Source organism: Mytilus trossulus, chromosome 14 (assembly GCF_036588685.1).
Source record: "Mytilus trossulus isolate FHL-02 chromosome 14, PNRI_Mtr1.1.1.hap1, whole genome shotgun sequence".
In the NCBI taxonomy this organism is placed as follows: Eukaryota; Metazoa; Mollusca; class Bivalvia; order Mytilida; family Mytilidae; genus Mytilus; species Mytilus trossulus.
This window is the reverse complement of record NC_086386.1, coordinates 76,454,136-76,471,206: the sequence shown is the minus strand read 5'-3', so window position 1 is coordinate 76,471,206 and position 17,071 is coordinate 76,454,136. Positions and strand designations below refer to the sequence as shown.

The following is a 17,071-nucleotide window of genomic DNA, read 5'->3' as shown; positions in this document are numbered from 1 at the left end:
ATTTAAAGAAAAGTATCTTTAATAACACACACAAGTTATTTTCTGTAATAACCCTATAGAGTTATATCTCTGACTGATTACAACCTGTTTGCATTTTTTCGCAATAATTTCTGAATTGGCAGTAGTTAACTCTGAATTAATCATTCACACAGCATTCTTAAAAACAGAAAAGTGTGATTTTGGTCAATCTGCCCTCCAATAGTGTGCTTTCCATCGTGTAGATCATTACGTTTGTTAGTTTTTAATAAGGTTACACAGGGAAGACATATCATTGTGTCTACAATTTATTCATTAAGGGAGTAAGGGCTAAATTTGAATAGGTAAAGAATTGAAAACTATAGTCACAAAAAGATATGATCTCAGTCATTGTTATCCAGTTTAAAGAATTTTATGACATTGTTTGCATATTTTCATTGTGTAGTGATGTTGTAAAGTCACGTTTAGTCAGCATCCAAAACTTTTGCTCCTGTCAATGCCAATCTAGAAATGTTTCTTATTTATTCTGTTTTAGTTTTCATCTGTTTCACTGAACTCTATATAAAAAAGCTGTAGTGTCTATGGTATTAAAGATGCTTGTATAATTGACATAATCTTGAAGAAAAAACCCATATGAACTCTAGGTCGTCAATTGGTTAATGAAAAAATCACATGACTAACAATGAATACAGATTTCATATTCAACATTCAATTTTTCATATTTAATGGACTTACCTTGGAAGTTTTTTTTGTTTTTGTTAGTGGTATACTTTTTCAAACACCAATAGCTTTAAGGTTAGACAATTATTTTGTATATAATGTCCAATCATCATGACTGAGGTTGATGAAGTCTTGTAGTTAATATCTGCCTGATGTACTACGATAGTGGAGGAATGCATTCATTTCTTACTCAAGTTCTCTTTTTGTGAGATCAAAAATCTGATTCAGATAAAATATAGAAATGATATCTGGTCTTCATTCAGTGGAAATTAAGTTAAACATTACTTAGTAAACAGCGCTTTGTAACAGAAAAATGAAAGGGATTCAGATAAGATAATACATATTGGGATACATCACATGTATTATTGTAAATTGTGATAAATTTGAAAATATGACACCTGCCCTCAAAACAACAATTATCCAATTCAGCAAGCATTCATGTCATGCTTACCAACATTTAATTTTTATTTTTGTACAAGCTTATAGGAATGTCAACTTAATGAAGAACAGTTGTTAATGGTTGTTTATTTCATTAGAGAAGCCTGAACTGTTGCAAAAATATATTTTGCATATTTAAATCTTCATTTAAACTGGGTGTATTTATTCCTCATTTATAAATATCATAACTTTCTGTTGTTATATTAACACTTTTGACAAAAGTGTAAAAATCATTAATGAAATTTATGTTACATGTAGATTTGTAATGACATTGTTTTGTGTTATAATTTGTTACACCTATTGTGATTTATAAAGTATTCTCCCTTGTTTTATATATCCTAATTACAACCTGAGATATGAATGATATATAGTTGGTAATTTAGTTGTTTGAAATTCTAAAATAGTCAAGCTGTAGTCATGCTTAACAAGATATTACACAGTGGGGAAATGAATACAACTTTAAGATTATAATAATTCAGATCCAGAATAATGAAGAAATAAACAACATAATTAAAGCTTTATGCAATGTGGGTGGAACGATAAAAATTTGCCATGAGTTAATTCAGACATTTACTTTTTCACTTGGTATTTTCTTACTGGTTCGAGGCATTATTTTTTTTACCAAAATGTGTGAACAACCGTAAAAAATTAGTTTGTACGACTTTAAGCCACAGCTTCATTTTAAATATGTCTTATGGTGATATTTCATAAAATTATGAACTTTGATTAAAACAGGAATGCTTTCACTTAATATTGTGAACTAGAGTTATCCTTCTTTGTTCATAATTTAAATTGTGTTTTCATAAAAAGCATGTCAGCTGAAAGGTCACATGCTTATTTATGTAAAGTAGGACTTAAAGTCTCGTAACCATTTAACATTTCCTTTTTTTCTTCATTTTTGATCTTTAAATATGGTCAGAATTGAGAATCCACCAGTGTTTATGTTATCCAGAGCACAAGTTAAGATATGAGCTGCGTCGGATAGAAATCGACCTTATGCAAGTGTACGTAGATATGTAAATGCATAAGACAGGTTGCTTTGGAACATTTATATACAAAATACAGTAAAAAAAATAAAGAAGTTTGGTCTGTTTTTAAGCATTTGATAAGTTATTTAACTATATCACAAGGCCCTAGACTTTCTGTTGAACTTCTTTTAAAAACCAAATAGGTTAACCATGTATTGTGTAAATTTGCATGAAGTCAATTTCTATCCGACGCAGCTCATATGTTGGTAAAACCAATCCTTTCTACACCAATGTTGATATATGTTTTACCTAGTAAAAACTAGGTCTGTTTTCATTTCTATAATTTTGTGAGCCTATTTTTATACTTAAGAACTATGTTTAAGATAAATAGTGGTTGAAATCAATTTGTTATTAAGCTTATGAAGCTATATTGTAAAGATACAATTGGTGTCAAAATCTAACTTCACATTGCACTGAGAAGTTAGTACATGGAGATTCTTAAGAAAAATCTGCTGTTCTTTATGGATGAATTATTTTCAAAAAATGTCTCTTTTGAAAAATCAAGTATCCAAATGATATCAGATTTTTATTGATTTTTAATCTTTTAGCCTTTCATTCAATTGTGAAAACAGTCTTAGTCATTGTGCTCAGGGGCACAAATTGCAATTTCACTGTGAAAATGGCATGTTGATCATACTTATCTCTCTCAGGCATTTACCACCTTATATTATAACCAGTTTATAGATGTTGATAACGTTTATATGAATCAAAGAAAGGCTTAGGTGATGTATGTATTGTGTTCCAGTGTATGGTATTCTACGGGATCAGATAAACGTGACATGCATTTTTACGTTGACCTTTTCTTCAATTGTGACATTTTTAAAAATAATTTATCTTAAAGTACCATATCTTTTAAAAAATATTAAGTTAATTAATAATTACACAGGCTAGTGCTTAAAGCAGTTGTTATGTTTTTATTGTAACACCAGATTTTTTGTGAAGTGACTTACTAGAAATAAAAATTGAAACAATTGTTATTAACCTAAATATAAGGAACCTCTTGGACCCTTACATTTGTGTATTAATAAAAATAAAAGTAAATGTCTGTGTAGTGTTCAAATATATAATTCAATAGGAAGCATGGCTTCAATTTATGTATGTAAATTATGAGGTAAAATTGAATGAATATTCATGGCATAAAGAAAGCAAAAGATGGAGTTTTATGGTATGAAAGTTTAAGATGTGTGATATTTGAGTTAGTTTGTGATAAGACTTTTTTGTTTTATATGAATTGAGATGTTAGAGAAAGAGTTATTTTATAACAGTTATAACAATAAACCTCCTGTAGGTCATAAGAAAGTTAAAGCGAGATTTGATAATGATTGATTTTAAATTCAATATGTAGTAAAATGGAGACAAAAAAATAACTGAGTGTAAAATTTAAAAAAAATATTTAGCTCATTAAAAAAAGTGTGGGTTTTACAAACCATGCAATGACTATAATGTTGATTACAGAAATCTAAATTATTTATAACCAATTATTATTATAATTTTTTTATTAAATGGAGTCATTTTTATTTATTTTAAACAGCATTTATTACTTTCAACTGGTGTGAAAATAATAAGAAATGCAATGATAACTTTTGCATTTGATACAATTAAATATATATGTGTGTCTTAATTGAAAATTTTATACTGTGTAATTCACATGAATAAGGTGCATATAGACATGCTTCTAATAAGACAAAGTCTATTCACAAGCTGTAACTTGACTTGGCTTGCTACATAAGGAACTGTTATAACATTTAATTTTAGAGATAGTAAATCTTTGTAACCACATGTTTACTCCTTTGAATATACTGTACCTGACTTCTAAATGTTTTTAAAAATTTCATCGTTGACAAATTTTTAATCATTTAATAGGATACTACTATTAGGAAACTTTTTGGTATAAATGAATTTTATTTATTACAAAATTGTGGTGCATTTTAAGTTGTATGAATGAATTATTGATGTAAATTTTATTCAGGAATGATATTTCATTGTGTTCATTATGGTAGATGTTTCCATGGGAACACCTTTGAATATATTTTCTATTTGATTTAAGATAATTTTTTCCATTTGAAGTCTACAGCAGATAAGAACAAGCAGTTATAAGGAAAATTTAGCTTGTTCTAATCGGAAATAGATTTAAAGAGGAATATGTTTATCTTTATATTGATTCTGTGTTACTGCATTTAAATTTGCATGAAAAATGGATATACTGCTCACCCAAGTATTACGATCTTCAATAGCTGTTAAAAATGTGGATGGTAGAACTGTGAAACAAATATCTGTTTTTGGGGTTTATTTTCATTTTTTCTTTGGAAATCTTCCGAACTTTTCAGAAATAGTATGTCCTAAAGGAAAACAGCCAAAAAAAAAAAATACTAAGTCCTTAAGGAAAATATCCCAAAAATAAATCAGAGTATTTACTTTTCAATTATTTTTTTTCAGTGATCCACTTCCTTTAAATTATGAGAATAAGCTGTATCAAACTTTTAACAACAATACTTTAGAATTGCTATCTTCTATAAAGCTTATTATACTTGGATGAGCAGTTATAATAGATTTAATAGCCTCTCAGTATGATACTATTAGACCTATGTTTGCAAATTTAATTATGAAATGTTATGAAAGGGACCCTCCCAGATCATATTGTTGTCTAATATAAGTTCATTGTCAAATCTCAAATAAAATGTGATCTGTATAGTTGTGTTTCAATTTGTTTATATTCACAAAAGTGCAACATACTAACAATTATAGTTCCAGACCAAGAGGTTTGAAAATCCAAATTTGAAACCAGGAACTAAAATTCTAAAGGACATAGATGAAACGTGTTTAAACATATAATGTCAGTCTGAACCTAGAGAGTTAACTTCCGATTCAATACAAATACACTATTTGAAAGATCTGAAATTAATAGACATAAAAAATTCAATCTTGTCAATATAAAACTTGAAACTGGACAGGTTGAATTGTATAAAAGGAACTGATTATCAACTAATAGAACTAGTGTCAGTAAAACAATTTTTTACACTACATAATATAATTTTAGTTTTTACACATGATTCTTCAGTGAGCCGGTATTCTTGTAATAATCCAGTTATATAATGAATCATCCCCACAAGGTCTGTCTTCTTTATGAAACCAAAGTGTCTGACTCAATACGTGACAATTAAACTTCTGGAGTATCACATCAGTTGAGAGAGATTTACACATGAAACTTTTGGTCCTTAGTGCTTTCAACTTCGTACTTGTTTTGGCTTTTGAACCTTTATCATCTGAGCATCACTGGTTAGTCTTATGTGGAAGAAACGCACCTCTGCCGTATTAGATTATAAACCTTGTACCTTTTTGTTAGCTTTTATTCGTGTGTTTCTCTGTCCTATATGTAAAAAAGAAGATGTGGTATTATTGCCAATGAGACAACTATCAGCAAAAGACCAAAATGACACAAAGATTAACAACTATAGGTAACCGTAAGGCCTTCAACAATGAGCAAAGCCCATACCACATAGTCAGCTATAAAAGGCCCCAATAAGACAATGTAAAACAATTCAAACGAGAAAACTAACGGCCTTAGTTATGTAAAAAAATGAACGGAAAACAAATATGTAACACGTTAAGCAAACGACAACCACTGAATTACAGGCTCCTGATTTGGGACAGGCACATACATAAATAATGTGGCGGGGTTAAACATGTTAGCGGGATCCCAACCCTCTCCCTAACCTGGGACAGTGGTATAACAGTACAACATAAGAACGAACTATAAAAATCAGTTTAAAAAGGCTTAACTCATCAGATAGACAAAAATACAAGTGGACGTGGCCAGGTACTTCTACATCCCGACACAAAAAGACACAATGAACAGATCTGAGAGTACTTGCAGTTATCTGACAGCTAGTTCAAAGCCACTAACAACTAATAAAAAAATCATGCATCTAATCCCATTTATTTGTATTGTAGTCCTGTCATGTAATGTTTCCATTTTAATGTTATATTTAACATTGCCGCAAAACCAGGTTCAACCCACCATTTTTTTTCTTAAAATGTCCGGTACCAAGTCAGGTAAATGGCCATCGTTATATTATAGTTCGTTTCTGTGTGTGTTTCATTTTAACGTCGTGTTTCTGTTGTTTCGTTGTTTTCCTCTTATGTTTGATGCGTTTCCCTCAGGTTCAGTTTGTAACCCGGATTTTTTTCTGAATTGATTTATGAGTTTCGAACAGCGGTTTACTACTGTTGCCTATATTTACTCCATATGCAGGAACACTCAATGCCTAACATTTGAGAGCCAAGGATTTAAAGGAACCGAAACTATATGACCAAAAATAACCATATAAAATACCATATCCATATAGTTCTGGACGTTCGTGAAATTTATGCCATTGTCCGTAAAATAGCCAACAATCAACCAATCAATCAAACAATCGAAATGACATACAGGCAATACATATATCCGTGTCAACAGTTTATTTTTGTTGACCTTTAATGTCATAAACATTTACTGATTACGGTAATAAATAATGTTAAGAAAGAATAAAAATCACAAAATTCTGAACTCCGAGTAAAATTCTAAAAAGAACGTCCGTCTTCAAATGGCAAAACAAAAAAGCTAAAACCAATCAAACAAATAATTAACAACTGTCATATTCCTATTTAGTTTTCTTTTTACTTTTAAAATCTTTACAAAAAGTCTTTAAAATCCTAAACATATCAACATATTTTTAAAATAAGCCTTTACATACATACTATTTACAGAAATAAATGGCGTTTTTCATAACCAGTCCGGTTTTTATAAAGATTAGTTTTAAATATAGTAAATATAGGACGAAGGCTATTTATAACTTTTTCTTTATTGATTTTGAATTGAATACGTCATGATTTTAAATAACTTGTGTTTAGATAATCTCCTACCTGGATAACTCTTTTCTCCCTTGACTATACTATTTGAGGTAAGATATAATCAGATGTAATAGATGTGGCTTCGTGTGATGTATACAAACCTAACATTTTGGTGTAATATATATTTTCATATTATGAATAGGAGTTGTGGATTTTATGTCGATAAAACAAAGATACACAAAAGACAACTAGAGGTCAACCTGCTGTTTACTGTAAATATTATACGACTATTAATATTCACTTAAAGAACATACAACACATATCTATGATATAAAAAAGGAGATTTGGTTTGATTGCCAATGAGACAGCTATTTCAAAGACGTAGATGTAATAATTATGGGTCACCGTACTGCCAAACATGTCACCAATTTCAATGTAATGACTGCCTTCTATGAATAGATTTAACATATCTTTGTATTATTACGGAACAAAACAGTCAATAGAACAACAGACAGGAAATTCACAAATATTCTATATTTCTGCAGTTGTCATTATATTGCGGTTATTTAGGTTCAACATAGTTATTTAAGTACACTTAAAGGATAAACAGGAAGAAAAAGGGGACTTATGTTATAATTTTTATTAACACAGACTTACATCCCAACTCATTTGATCTTACAGGGGTGATCCGAGTCCTTACCAGACCACCCTACTTTTTCTATACTGATAAAAAGCAAATTTATACCAATATGAAATGGGGAAATCGAGATATTCCCTGCAACGTAATAAGAATCCAATTGAGTTGAAAATTTCAGACGAAGTTGATTTCACAAAATGCTAAGTTACTATGGATTGCAAATTCCGTAAAAAAAATAAACTAAATCTCGATTCAATACGTGTGCAATATTTCTGTTATTATTATCTATGAGGCAGAAATTAATAAGCAATGCGATGATTTCAACAACTAATAAACTTTACACGTTTTAAGTTCAAACAGACAATAAACACCAAAATAAAACAAAACAGTATAAACAAAAACACCAACAAAAGACTAACAAGTCATAAATGATAAAGGAGTAGGTCCGGTAAGGGCCGATTTTGGCCTCATATTTCAGGTTCATCTGCCAAAAGATTTTTTACATTTTTTTAAACACTTACGGGTCTATTTTAGTAGATTGAATTAGATGATGTAAAATATTTTAACTGATTTAGTCATTAGAACGCTCCGATTCAAACTAAAACATGAAAAAACTATCAAATATGCCAGAAAAAGTCACTTTTCAGATGTTTTTTTTTGTCAAAAATGAAAGTGGCCACATTCGTGTTCATCCTTAACCTTTATATATGTTATGTATTATCATCAAATACAACTTATATTTCAATATTAAGAATGAACACAAATGCGGCCACTTTCATTTAAGACGGAAATCGTCTACAATTTAACTAAAATGCTAAAATTGTGAAGATTTCAGTAATTTAGCATGACTTAATGATGCTAGTACCCGATATATGAGAATTGTATTGTCAAAAACAGCTCATATTTATGTAGAAGAAGCATTCTACTTTCCAATAAATAATTAAAAGTTTACATTTTAACAATTTTGTAAAACTGCTATATTTTGGGGCCAAAAAGGAGTCTTACTGGACCTACTCCTTTAAAATACATGTAGTACAATATCCAATAGCCATGTTACAATGCGACCTCTTTCCGTAGTTCTAATAACCTTTAACAAAAGAAGCCAATAATTCTAACATGTCTAAAGACTAAAGCATTGAAAGACTCAACAATACCAAATCTTGGAATAACATTAATTAAAACTAGTTAGATGGTTTATACGTGTTATAGGAGGCTGTGTGGCTATAGTAGCAACCATGTAAAATCATTTCAATGAACGAAACCAAAATATTGAATATCTTGGTTTTCGTTTTATATTGTAACAAGTTTCTATCATGCAAGTCTATATGAAGAAACAATTATCTTTTCGAAAATTGATAAATAAATAACTAATAAGTTTATAAACTTTTTTTCTACAGAATATACCCTTAAAATGAATACAGACCTTTTTGAAGAATCAATGCATGGCAACATTAGTGAAGTAGAATCTCTATTAGAGAACGGTGCAAATCCAAATCATTTCTCTGCAAATGGCTTTACAGCGCTTCACACTGCATCTGAACTTAATCATGGAGATGTTGTCCAAATGCTTCTTGAAAACGGTGCCGAACCCAATGTTATGTCATCCGATGCAAGTAAAATAACCCCGCTTGGATTTGCCTGTAACACAGGAAATATTGATATTGTTTCAAGACTTCTTAAATACTCCGCTGATGTCAATCTTTGTGATGAACACTGTGTTAGTCCTTTGTATGCAGCCTCCCGTAGTGGCAATTTTGAAATAGCAAAACTTCTTATTCAAAGTGGCGCCGATGTAAACAAAGCCACATTAGAGGGATTTAAAGCTCTACATACTGCTTCAGAATTTGGTCATGTTGATATTGTTAATTTGCTTTTGAATAATGGAGCTGCAGCGAATGAAAGTTCAAACAAAGGTAATGTTTCACCACTTTATTTTTCCTCAGCTAATGGACATGTTGAAACTGTTAAGCTGCTTATACAGTTTGGTGCTAATGTAAATGAACGAACGTCTAAATCATTTACGGCTCTTCACACTGCATCAGAAAAGGGTCACATTGCTATTGTTGGAATTCTACTAGAAAATGGAGCAAACCCAAATATACTATCCGCATGTACAAATAGAACATCACCACTTCACTTAGCTTGTAGTAATGGCCACAAAAGCATCGTTGAAGATTTGTTAAAACACGAAGCTAATATAAACACGTCAACCGCACAGTGTGTATCGCCTTTATATACTGCTTCCCAAAACGGTCACACAGAAATAGTTGAATATCTTTTGCAAAACAGAGCAGACGTGAAAAGACGCTGTGTAAATGGAAATACTGCTCTTCATACAGCTTCTGAAAGGGGTCATTTAAGTATTGTAAATACTCTTCTGGAAAACGGTAGCCAGATAAACTTTCAATCAAGTTCCGGATCTACTCCGCTTTATTATGCATCTGCGAACGGTAGAAATGAAACTGTCAGTCGACTTATTCAGCTTGGTGCTGACATAAATAACCCCACTGTGACAGGATGCACTCCTCTTCATGGCGCAGCTGACCACGGACACAAGGCTGTTATTTCTGGTCTTCTCGCTAATGGCGCAGATGTCAATCAGCAGACCGAGGGTGGATTAACTGCATTGTACTTTGCCGTACGTAAACCTGATATCGAAGTCGTAAACATTTTACTTCGACACAATGCTGATGTCAATTTGTGCACTGTCCAAGATTTTAGTCCTTTACATGCTGCGTCAGAACTTGGGCATTTAAATCTGGTTCAAGCTCTTATCCAGAATGGAGCAAATATGAATCATCAATCGAACACAGGTATCACTGCATTATACTTTGCATCATCAAAGGGACGGAGTAATATTACCGAGTATTTACTTAGGAATGGGGCCAGCCTTAATATTTACACAGTGCAGGGATTCAGTCCACTGCACACAGCATGTGAACAAGGTCAAATAGAAGTAGTGAAAGTTCTATTAAAACACAACGCAGACCCATTTCATTGTACAAATGGAGGTGAAAATGCCTTTACCTTTTCATTAAAGAAACAACATTTTCTTATATTACTGTCATTGATACAAAACTGTGCTTTAAGTAGAAAATACATTTTTCTTGCGTTAGCTGGATTTATTTCGTTGATATTGGCCTTTTTGTATGAATAGACGAACGAGTATATGATACACATATTATTAAAATCAAAAACGTTGTAAATATTAGTTTAATTATATTACTGGATTCTTATGTTTGATTTGATAACTGTGTTATTTAACGGGAAAGCAGAAGTATTTATTCATCCCTAGACGACAATACTAACACGTTTTGAATTTAACACGTTTCATAATAATATGAATGAAAAGCAGGACAAACAGTTATACCGACTTTTAGTACTCTTTTAATCTGTTTTATAAGTACAGTCAAATAATGGTATGTTAATCTTCAAATGGTCATTGTTAATACATGTAATAGTATCCGTTACATTCGTCCTCTTACATCACGTTTATTAATATTCAGAAGCCTTTTATAATGATAGTCATGATTTGTTTTTTACTTGCTTTTAAAATTCATATAATAGTAAATATGAACAGTGGTGTTATTCATGGAAGAATAACGATTCTTATCCCCGGCTTAGTATATTTCTAGGATTTTGATTGGCTAATGCAAGTCCTTACGAATCCCAGAGCCTCTGGGTGTTGCTAACCCATTTACACAGGCGTTCCTACCCATTATTCCTATATCTTCACACACGTTTACCTTAGTTCCCTGGTTGCTCCTTGTCAAATTATAAAAATTCTGTAGATTATCCATTATGTCTGTAATCAAATATTTAATTTATTAACAATTTCGTTCTATACTGGAAATAATTTGCAATCATTTCAGTAATTACATCACTTGGCTGCCACATTTTCAAGGAATGGGACTTCTGACCCAGCTATGTAAATAGCCCACGTTAACGTCACACCATCTTCTCACGTACTTCTCACAATATTGAGAACCAAATTTGATTCATTCTAGTTTCTCTGTCCCCTGATTAAAAACGTCTTGCATTTGAATACCTGTATGTTTCTATCAAAGGCAGTTCCCTTCACCTCAAATCCAAATTTTGATAAAAGTTTTTAGAAAATAAAAAAAATCATATTTTTTTCGCGTTTATGTATCAAATTACCATAAATATCGCCCGATTCGTTGTCTACGTTCAATTCAGTAGATATGGGATTTTTACACCCTTCGGTTAAGCCTCAAGGTGTGTTGTGGTTCTTCAGGGTGTTAAACTATCCCTATCTACGAATATGGACGTAGTTAACTTATAGTATGACTGTGCCGGCATGAATTATCATTGATTTGGTCATAATTATAAAATAATTGTTCACAAAAATTTTAAGAAAATTTGGTCCGACTTTGTGGGTTTTTTGCCCTTTTTTTGCCCTCTTTGTAATTTTGCGTCTAGTGCAAATACAAAATTTTTATCCTGGTATCTATGATGAGTTAATGATACTATTATGAATAATAACATTAACGGTACCAATTTTCCTGCACCAGATGAGCATTTCGACAAAACACACAGTGCTCCAAATATGAATTACTATCACCTTAAATCTGCTACCAGTATGAGAAATGTTAACTAGTTTTATATGCTATTACTTATAATTGATTGATTGGCGATTAACGCCACTATCAGCAATATTGGTTATTTCGTGATGGTAAGTTTGCATTGATGGCGGAAGATGGAAAGCTCGGAGTAACCCATCTACTTTCGATATGAAAACTGATAATCCTAGTCAATTGAAGTCGGGCACACCTCTCACGAGCGGGAGGCGAGCTCGTTACTTCAGTGATGAAAGAGTTGTTATTCAGAAGTTGTCGAGGAGACGTGACTTTCACGTTGAAGACACTTAGAACAATACGACTTAACTGGGTTATTTTTATTTAATAAAAAGTTTTAACAATGTGACATTAAAACATCGAAGAAAAAATCCATTTTTGTAAGTGATATTTTGTGTTAGCAATTATTTCGAAACAGCAACGGGACGCAAGAGATAAAGGAATCCATTTTTGCATTTAATAACCCAATTTTCGCAAGTAGAAATAAACGCGAATATTAACCGTAGCAAATATGGAAATCTTGGATCTTTCGTATTTACATCGAGTAATGTGAAAATCGTGAAATTCAATAGACGTGAATTAAGATTGAATGGGCTAAACGCGAAACAGTGTATCCGCGACAACACGAACTGTATCAACAACTAGAGGTAATGTCAAGTTCGTCGAAGATATGTATGTATTAATTCACTAAATATTATTGTAAAAGTAGTTTAGATGAGACTGAATACTTTTGCTGAATAATTGTTGAATGTTATCATATTTTTGTTACATCAGAAAGTTCAGACAAACTTTTAATGGTAAATCTGTCGGTTATGATACAATTAATTTGAAGTTGTTTCGGTCATAAATAGAAATTTTTAATCTCCTGTTAAACGAGAGATGACCACATGTCTAAAAAAACAAAACTTTGAACTAAATTGGCACTTAATCTACAAAGTGATATTGTGTATGTAACAGAAAGGAAAATAATAAGATTGTCATTTATAGAAGAACATATTTTTACTGAACAGTATTTCTATTATGAACACGAGAAAACAATAATTACCTTCATACACCGGGAGCAATTTAAAAAAAGGACAGGGAAAAACAATTTGAGTATGGTGACCAACAGGTTCTAAAATAAAATGGGATACATACTACAAAACGTTTATAACACAACTAGCGACTAGAGATCCTGAGGTAGTTCATCTGATTTGAGATTCTTTGAAAAAAAAGGAGTTCTAGAACCAGAATATTGAAGAATTAAAAACTAATTGTTCAGAGAACAATTGAAGGTCTTTCCATCAAAACAATGTATTTTGATATGAAAAGTTGTGAAACTAAGTTTAAAATGTCATTTCACTCGTCAAATGATAGCTCCTAGTAAGCTGATTCCAAAAATATATTGTTTTTATACATTTTTTTTTAAATAAGGGAGATAATTTGTTACTTCCGGTTTGAAAAATGTTATTTACGATTATATTTGAATATTTACTTGACACTGATTCCAAAAATATCTGGTTCTATATACTTTTATATTAATAAAGTACAAGAAATAGCTACTTCCGGTTTACAAAAGGTCACTTCCGGTGTTTTTTTTTCAAGGTTTAATGGTTTGATACCTTTTTCTAAAAGTTTTAAAGCTTTATCATGTATACATATAGAATAAAATCAAAGGTCAAAATCTAGAACGTCAAATTAAGCTATGACCTTGAGATCAATTTCAAGGTAATAAACCAAGGACCTCAAATCAAAAGACCATAAGTCTTAATTATATTTAGTTAATGAGTTATATCACCAAACGTGTATTTTTAAATACAAGAGGGGATAAAACTCCCTTTTACGTTCAACATACCCTTGCAATCAAAATTTACGTGTAACGACATGTCGCAACAAACAATTTAGGTAAAATAATTTGTCGTTATCTTATACAGTTTCTGGAAATAAGAGAGAATAAGCCAATTCAAAAATTAGAATATGACCTTGACCTTTGACCTTGACCTAATTTTATTTTTTTTGGACCAAGGACCTCAAATCAAAAGATCCTAGGTCTCTAGCACTTATGGTTTACAAGATAGAAATGCATATCACTTATAACAAATGCATAAGGGGAAATAACTCTCATATGGAGCGTTCATATCGCTACGTTCAAAATAGGACAAATCATGCTGAGGATATAACGAGCAATTTTGTAAAATAAATTTGTCATAATATTTTACAGTTGCGAAGGAGTTGCGATAACAAGGAAAACAGTGTTTGGGAAGATAACTCCTACAAAGAAAAGTATTCGTTTACGCAGGGTAAATTTCAAAAGCGCATAAACTGTTCGATATCATATACCAAATATCTGTGTGACATATTGCGAAACAAATGTTTATCGCAAGAACAAAATTAGGCGGAAGAAAAAAAAATAATCAGAAGAAAAACAATAGGTCTTTCCACAGAAAAGTGGAAAGACCTAATAAAACATTCATTAAACCATCTAGTAACAACAAAAAACATTATTTTGATTCTGGATCAGAAATTAAGTGTTTGTCTAAAAAAAGGCAACCTTAATGTGTTCTGCCTAATTTCCATAAAGTGTCATTTTGGTCTTGAGGATCGAAAATTGGACCTTGGTCTAGTGAATCATGGATCACCGAATTTAGGTTCAGTCCTAGTTTGTCTATAAATTTTGCTAATTGAATGATTAATATGGTGTGTCGGTGTATTATAACACTATCGGCATGTTTTTGCAGTCTGAGATTGAACTTGATACCAGTATACCCAGACAACATGAATATGTTGGCCCAACATTGGCACAACGTATATCATTGCATTGGCCCATCGTTGTATTTTAACGTTGGCCCAACGTATAAGTGCAAAGTGGGCCTACGTTGGTCCAACATGATGGCTTCATGTTGGCCCAACGTTGTACGGTTATATGCAATACATAGAGCCAACGTTGGCCCATTGTATGAAAAACGAAATCCATGTTGGCACAACGTTGGACCAACGTAGAAATATCTTTTCTTATGTTGGCACTATGTTGGTCCAAGGTAGGTAGTTCTCATTTTTATGTTGGCAATACGTTGGTCTATTGTTTCAACCAAATTACAATGGATGCTGCATGAGGACCTGTATATGATAAATACTCCGGAACGCATTTGATCTTTTTTGTATTCCAAACTGCCAAAGTTTAAGGTAGCAATTCTGTATTTTTGTATTACCCATTGTTGTTACTGTTCTTGTTTTTTTCATGAACTTTGCCTCTTTAATTTTATTTATTGTGTGACGCTAAGATATTTCTTTGGCAATGTTTGATGGATCGACCAGATAAAATTTGTGTCATTTGGTGTCTTGTAAAGAGTTGTCTCATTAGCAATCATACCACATCTTCTTTTTTCATATCAATTTCATTTCTTTCTTTAACAGAACAAATGACGTATGGCTTATGGTTAGGCGATCAAACAAATAGTTTTTTCGGAGATGTAATTTTAGTTGTATTGGTTCCGCTGAGATCCAGAATGAAAATTTAATAATTCAGAAGATGAAACTGTATTTATTTTAAATTTAATATCATTGGTCGTCACCGCTATTAGTGTCCTCCTCAATTTGAACTTCAACAGTGTCATTATAATTTATAATTGTTATTCTTTTTTTCCCTTCTCTGTTTCTTGCCTCCTTCTCTGTCAAGGCTTAAGCGCCGCCAATCTTTAGCTGCATCATCTATTTCCTTATCCGAAGACTCTTCTTTACAGCTATGTTTTTTTCTAACCGAATCTGTAATAAAGTTATAAGTAAACTTAAATTGCGTATTTGCCTAATGCATGCGTGCGTAATCTCCCTTCTAGATATGTAATATAAATTAATGTATATTCTAAATAGTTTAAACACTATTTAATACAAAATAAAATCTTAAATAACCATTTTGTTTTATATTGGTTATTTGTCTAATGGTCAGAAATTCATTAGTATTAGACGGATTTGTGGGTATAACAAACCCTTATTACTATTATTTCAGAATTCGGTATCATGCTTTATATATTCGTAATATACATGATATATAAAGAATAATTTAGATGTGTATTTATGAACAGTTATATATTTGATATATAACATGTATAAAAACACTGTTACACATTCAAGTGTGTATATGATTAGGTTTCACAAATATATCGTATCTCTGTTTGCATGCGATTTAGAAATACAAAAAAAATAACAATTTCATTTATATTTTAATGAAGTAGAAATCATCATACCACATGTTGTGGTTATAGATTTATATATTTTACCATTTGTTTGAAGATACTAATGTTCAGTGGCAAATATTTCATGATAATTAATAGGATTGAAATGATTTAAAATCTAGAAAATATTTCCCCCGAAACGTATAAACTTCAAGATCAGCATTATTTTAAAATGATAGAAATTAATATATGTTTAGATTTTTAACAACATCCCTAAGATTAAAAAATCATATTGTATTTGTCATTCTGAATTGTATATATATATCAGATTTTTTAAAGTTACAACTTACATGTTACTATCTTTCTCTTTGAATCTCAGATGACATGATTTTCTCTTTTTGTTTTCTTCGTATCGCTGCTTTCTTACAAATACACAACAGGAAATAATCACAAAAGTGACCATCCCATTACATTCAGATTTCCTATAAACTTAATTACCATAGCAACTATCTTTGAAATTTGTCGAACATATGGTCAACCTTATCAGAATGGGCTTGATTAACAGACTGGCTGTATCAAATATCACGTACTCTGCAAATAATTGCTATTATTATTTTTCACAAAGTTTAATGAATAAAGTTATTATAAATAATGATTTCAATAAATTTTAATTTTTAACCAGGCAATCTATGTTTACGA

At 31.2% G+C, this 17,071-nt stretch overlaps 1 protein-coding gene and 1 long non-coding RNA gene across 4 annotated transcripts; one reads left to right on the top strand and one right to left on the bottom strand.

Annotated features, from left to right (window-relative positions):
• Positions 1 to 4,662: 4,662 nt before the first annotated feature.
• LOC134697039 (uncharacterized) lies at positions 4,663 to 6,950 on the bottom strand. 2 transcript variants are annotated; one of them, XR_010103058.1, is made up of 2 exons: positions 6,896 to 6,950; positions 4,663 to 5,529 (listed from the first exon to the last, which is right to left on the bottom strand). It is a non-coding gene; the product is annotated as an uncharacterized LOC134697039 (long non-coding RNA). The 2 variants fall into 2 exon arrangements; XR_010103057.1 differs by having other exon boundaries at positions 6,900 to 6,945.
• A 65-nt stretch (positions 6,951 to 7,015) lies between these two features.
• LOC134696150 (ankyrin-3-like) lies at positions 7,016 to 11,701 on the top strand. 2 transcript variants are annotated; one of them, XM_063557800.1, is made up of 2 exons: positions 7,016 to 7,102; positions 9,027 to 11,701. In XM_063557800.1, the coding sequence occupies exon 2, from the start codon at positions 9,041 to 9,043 to the stop codon at positions 10,784 to 10,786; it is 1,746 nt and encodes a 581-aa protein (XP_063413870.1). In that variant the 5' UTR covers positions 7,016 to 7,102; positions 9,027 to 9,040; the 3' UTR covers positions 10,787 to 11,701. The 2 variants fall into 2 exon arrangements, with proteins under 2 accessions (XP_063413870.1, XP_063413871.1); XM_063557801.1 differs by lacking the exon at positions 7,016 to 7,102 and adding an exon at positions 7,135 to 7,264.
• Positions 11,702 to 17,071: the final 5,370 nt, after the last annotated feature.

What these genes read in the sequence shown, in the direction of transcription:
- LOC134696150 (XM_063557800.1), top strand. Translation starts at nt 9,041, where the DNA reads ATGAATACAGACCTTTTTGAAGAATCAATGCATGGCAACATTAGTGAA.